Source organism: Podarcis bocagei, assembly GCF_964188305.1.
Source record: "Podarcis bocagei genome assembly, chromosome: 17".
Lineage (NCBI taxonomy): Eukaryota > Metazoa > Chordata > Lepidosauria > Squamata > Lacertidae > Podarcis > Podarcis bocagei.
In genome coordinates, this window is record NC_138143.1 from 20,097,651 (window position 1) to 20,103,650 (window position 6,000).

Here is a 6,000-nt window from a genome sequence, read left to right on the forward strand (position 1 = left end):
TCTGTTAAATCATTTTTATTAATTTTCCAGTAAAAAATATCCAATTAACATATCAAATCATAATCCAATAAAAATAAAAAACAAATAAAAAAGGTCGAATTATCTTCCAAATTGTAATTATTAATTTTTCGGACTTCCCATAGTCTGGACCTTGAAGCATAACTCCAAATCTCAATCCTGCCTCTGGTTGTTATTTCCATATTTCCACATCTTGATTTTAACACTCTAACTTCTTGTCTCTGGCTCTGCGATTCTCAATCACGTCAGAAATCATATATCCTTTCGTTTCCTCTTTTTAATGGGATTGGATTTGGTATTTAAATCATTATGATCATGAACATGGCCCTTTGCAAAATCTCCTACATTCACGGCAGCCGTCTGGTATCAGTTCAAAACTGCACTAGCGTTGCCATGAAGCTTTGCCAAGCCTTCCTTCTCCTGATACTTTGGTCCTGTGTACCTGTTTCACACCTGCTGCCTGTAAAGCCAGGGGGACATTTACAAATGTATGCGTTCAAGGCATCCACACAAGTCGCTTGGTTTGCACAGGGATTGGAGTCACACTCATTTATGTTCACTTCACACTGCGGTCCTGTGTATCCTCTGACACAGTGGCACCTGTGGGCCAAAAAAACACCAAAAGCACCTTTTAGTACAGCAGTCCACAAAACAAAATCCTGGTTGTTCCGAGTGAAATGAGGGAGCAAAGCAGAGGGGGAAACTGGTGCTACGAGTTCAAAGCAGCCTGAGCAGATGGCCAGTTTGAAAAAAACAAAATGAATACAGTGGTACCTCTGGTTGCGACCAGGATCCGTTCCGGAGCCCCGTTCGCAACCTGAGCAGAACACAACCCGTGTCTGCATGTGTCACAATTAGATCCTTCTGCGCATGCATGTGACGACATTTTGAGCTCCTGCGCATGCACGAGCGGTGAACCTGGAAGTAACCCATTCCGTTACTTCCAGGTCGCCATGGGATGCAACCTGAAAATGCTCAACCTGAAGCAAACTCAACACAAGGTATGACTGTAGTTCGCTATTGTGACGTGCTTTCGAACTGCTAAGTTGGCAGGAGCAGGGACCAAGCAACGGGAGCTCACCCCATCGTGGGGATTCGAACCGCTGACCTTCTGATCGGCAAGTCCTAGGCTCTGTGGTTTAACCCACAGCGCCACCCGCGTCGCTCTACTAGGGAGCAAGCACCCTTAAACTCAACAGGGCTTATTACTGGGAAAAACACGTACAGAGCTGTGCTGTAGATGAAGCTAATGCTTGTCGCTTTTTACCTGTAGCCATTGATAGCATCACTGCAGGTGCCTCCATTTTCACAAGGCCTGCTGAGACATTCATTAATGTTTTTTTCACAGAGGGTACCAATAAACCCAGATGGACACTTGCAATAGAAACCTCCGACCCGATCCTCGCAGGTAGCTTTGTTTAAACAGGGGTTTGAAAGGCATTCATTAATCTCTGCTTCGCAGTGAGTACCTGAGAAGAAAGGTGTAAAGAGGAAAGTTAGGGGTGGGGGAATAGGAGCATAATGACTTTATCGGGCAATTTCTAATTTCAGGAACTTTGACAGATTAAAAAGAACAGAGATGAAAACTAAAGAATATTCCAGAAAATAATAATAATAATAATAATAATAATAATAATAATAATAATAATAAATATTTATACCCCGCCCTCCCCAGCTACAGCCAGGCTCAGGGCGGCTAACACCAGTAAAATTACAGTAAAAACATAATAGGGGAAAACACCCAATTTAAAATACAGGTTAAAATGCAGTTTAAAATTCAGCCTCATTTTAATGAAAATGAAAACAACAACAGTGATTTATTGGTTACGTTAAACACAATACTAACAAATGTACCTTTCCTCAGCAAATCACACTGGGGGAAGTTATTTAGGAGTTGCAGCAACACATTTTGATAGCATATTAATGTTTAAAATCTTTGCCAATCTTTTTCATGTTACAGAGTTCCTGTTTATAACGTTAAGAGACTGTGTGAATCTGAAACGAAAGCTGTATCTTTATATTTCTTTTCAATAAAAGCTGAAATCCTCTCAATTCTATCAGTACAGAATACACTGAGGCTGTATTTAAACAGAAACGTCTGTAGTAGTGGTGCTTCTAAACAAACAATGACAAAAACAGCTTGGTGTACTTCTTATAACACACGTCAGAAGGTGAAGCTTACACCTTCAGGCGTTTTCTCCTGCTAATGTCTGCGTAGAAAGCTGTTGTTAAAGGCAGAGGAACAATATAAAAAGCTGGCAACTCTTAATACAAACCAATCAGTTATTTACCCGTGAATCCTTCTGCACACAGACACTGGTAAGAGTTGGTGCCATCAATGCAGACTGCTTCATTCAGACATGGATTTGAACTGCATTCATTTACTTCTTCTTCACATTGCAAGCCTTCAAGCAATAATGGTTACAGAGCATTGTTAACAGTTCATATGCATGGAAGAGGCAACCCTAAAAAACACTGAATTGGCGTTCTAAAAATCTATTCAGCTTGCACAGAGTCTTCATGTTTCATTTACCACTTATTACGTGGTTCCTCGTGTGCTTTCCACCCACAGCATGAGTTTCCAGGTTTCAAAGTGAGCCATGTGGCACACTCACATTGCATGAACTATTTATTGTTCTCCAGTACTGCTAAGGAATCTGACAATCTCCTTTTCTTTTTGCAGTATAAATTAGAGCTCCTTGCTGGACACAGCATGGGCTCGATGGGCTCTGTAACAAGTTTTGCAAGGCAAAGCTTTAATTTCATTTTTATTTTCTCAAGGAGGATTTTGCTTGAGTTGATGCTCTAGTCTAGATGTCATGCTAAGTTATAGTTAAGTGCTACAGGGACAAGCCTGAGTGGCAGTTGGGTTTGTTTGCTTCGTCACCCCGGTACAGCCACAGAAAAGGAGACTAGAAGCAGCTAGAATAGGATATGCCTAGAGATGGTAAGAGGGAACAATACCCCTAACACCCCCCCCCCCAAAAAAAAAGGATGGCAGATGAAACTGATAGAATATGTAGAAATGGCAGGATTGATAAACAGAGTTGGAAATCAAGATGAAAAAAAGATTTAAGAAAGACTGGAAATGTTTTGTAGATTATTTGGAAAATTATTGTAAGCACATCAAAAAGCTAACATTAATAGAGTACTGTATTTTTCCATGTATAAGACTATATTTCCCCCCAATTTTTAAAGTTTTCCGTCTTATGCACGGAATGTTGCAATATATAAATACATTTATTTCTTAATTTAGTCCTTAAACAGCTGTTTAGTCCCAAAACAGCTGGAGGGCCAAGTTTGGCCACCACTGCTATAAAGTAATAAACAACCTAAATGTGGTTCTCCTTTTTTGCATAAAAAAACAGAACACTTAGTTTTTGCTAGACCTAATTTTCCTAGACCACTTTCGTTTTTGTTTTTGCCAAATTACTCTGTATAAACTTGCTCATATTTATTCCTAGTGCCTGTTCTAAGACTGACAATCTGGGAATACTGAACTTTTGCACTTTTTATTGTTCTGTTGGAAGAATATTTCAGGAATTTCTTATCATTTTTATTATGATTGCATACTGTTTTTAAATTCGCTGGCTCTTAATTGATTTTATGGGTTTGTATTTTGTCTTAGCAAGACACTCTGAGACTCTTTTATACCAAGTGACTAACAAAGTATGGAGTTTCAGCAAGTGAAAGGTCGACTGAAGAGACCACCTGATTTTGTGTTAAGAAGGTCGCTCGCTGAAGTCAGGCAGTACTGGCCTGAATCAGGTGAAGGCAGTTTCATACACTCACGAAAACTGAATTCTAAAATAAATCTCCTAGAGCTTACTACCAGCATTTTTATCTCCATAAATACAAGTGCTAAATCTTAGACTTTCAGCACAATCCCAGCTATTTCTGCTTTTGACACAGTCTGGTTACTGAAGCTAAGCAGACCTCTCTCTGTCAGCTGCCAGCGTATGGGAACCATCTATAAGTTGCAAAAAGCAGGGTATATGGACCATATCAGTGGGACAAGCTTTAAGATAAGTAAGAATTGCAGCCTCTGACATCTTAAATAAGCCATTTTTTGTATAATCAGAACTTCTAAAACATGCACTGTTGTATCAAATTCCTCTACATCGCAACCATAAAAAGTGTACTGAATATTTTATCATCAGCTGACTGAAAAGGTCCAGTTTCTTGGAACTAACGAACTTATTCCACAGAAGGCAAACAATTTAAAAGCGAAATCAAGTACAGTGGTACCTCAGGTTACATTCGCTTCAGGTTACATACGCTTCAGGTTACAGACTCCACTAACCCAGAAATAGTGCTTCAGGTTAAGAACTTTGCTTCAGGATGAGAACAGAAATCGTGCTCTGGTGGCACAGTGGCAGCAGGAGGCCCCATTAGCTAAAGTGGTGCTTCAGGTTAAGAACAGTTTCAGGTTAAATATGGACCTTCGGAACGAATTAAGTACTTAACCTGAGGTACCACTGTATGACCAACACTTGGCTTTTTTTTCTTCTTCTTTTTAAAGTATGCAACCTGGAGTTGACGCCTGAGTTCATCATTTGTCACCTGTATAGCCTGGCTGGCACTGGCAAATGAAAGTTGCATTGCCATCCTCGCAAATCCCTTTGTTGAGACAGGGGTGTGACTTGCACTCATCAATATCTGTTTCACATTTTAAGCCTAAAACACAACCCAAAAGAACACAAAAGAAAAAAATATATTGGGGTTACTAAGGAGGGGCAGGGGAAGAAACAGCAAACTAAAATTCCAAATGAATATAACACAAATAAATAAATAAATAAATAAATAAGTATATACAAAAAGGTTGGGATTCAACTCGTGAGTCTGTCAGAAGATGTCCTTTGCAAGGGCTTCTACTTGTGCAAAATGGCTTTCCCCTCTACTCTACTCTCCTTTCCCCACCCCAACAACCCATATATTGGCTGGAGAGCACGGTACCCCATTCCTTTTCCATATCAGGACACTTGCTGTCTTTACGACTTATACTAAAGACCCTCCTTTTTCAACGACTCCAACTTTTAAGTGGAGTTTCTAAACCCCATCTTGTATCTGTTCAGGATGCGAAATGGTTACTATGCATGTTTTGATTGTTAAGTTGCTTCAAAATCTTTCAGGGGAAGCAGCTCCTAAATGAAATGCGAATGAATAAATAAATAAAAGTTTCTAGCTAAGTGAAGTGCTGCTTAAATGTAAATACACAGTATTAAAATACGTTCTGTGAAAACAATTAATGACATCTAGCTAAAGTTATAGGACATGCAGCCTTCAGAAATGGTTCCTACTGAGTTTGTTGTCACTTAATCCTATACACCAGGGATGGGGAACATGGTATCTTCTACATGTTTGGACCAGCATGCCCAGATGGTCAGATGATGCAAACTGTAGTCCATCAACATCTGGAGTAGGGTTGGGGGTTAGATCACCCAAAGCCGGGTTTGAGATCCATATTGTGATATCGGTTTCATAATTTTTGACCTGGCAATATATCGCAAATCATGGTGTGTGTGTGTGTGTGTGTGTGTGTGTGTGTGTGTGTGTGTGTGATATGCAAAAATTCCAATGTTAACTCTGCTGGCTCAGCTCCCCCTACATCCTGCAGGGGGCAGCGAGTCACAAAAGCAGCTGCTGGAAAAAATCTTAACGTGGGGGAAACTGAAGCCAGCCAATGCCTCTACATAGCTTGATCCTTATTTCAGACATTGTGATATATCAGTATAGTGTGATGCTTAGCTGGTGATAGATTGTGATGCTGAAAACCAGGTATTGCCCAGCCCTATTCTGTAGGGCTGGGCGGGTTCTCCATCTCTGCTACACACAGTAACTAGGGAATATGCACCAACGAACTTGGTGGGACCCTAACCTTAGGAGCAGCCTGCACATCCTATTAATACTGATGCATCAAGTTAATCATTACTAACAAGCTTCAATGCTTTCCATAGGAGTTAGTCACAAACAGTTGTATTG

General features: G+C 40.2%; 1 protein-coding gene across 1 annotated transcript in view; it reads right to left on the bottom strand.

The window, feature by feature from the left end:
- The window catches only part of SVEP1 (sushi, von Willebrand factor type A, EGF and pentraxin domain containing 1), a 128,769-nt gene that overhangs the window by 56,725 nt on the left and 66,044 nt on the right, over positions 1-6,000 (bottom strand). Inside the window, exons 21-24 of the mRNA XM_081175963.1 lie at positions 4,582-4,695; positions 2,310-2,423; positions 1,286-1,487; positions 461-618 (exon numbers count right to left, since the gene is read on the bottom strand). Of these exons, the coding sequence (XP_081032089.1) occupies positions 461-618; positions 1,286-1,487; positions 2,310-2,423; positions 4,582-4,695 (588 nt within the window). The remainder of the gene's footprint in view (positions 1-460; positions 619-1,285; positions 1,488-2,309; positions 2,424-4,581; positions 4,696-6,000) is intronic.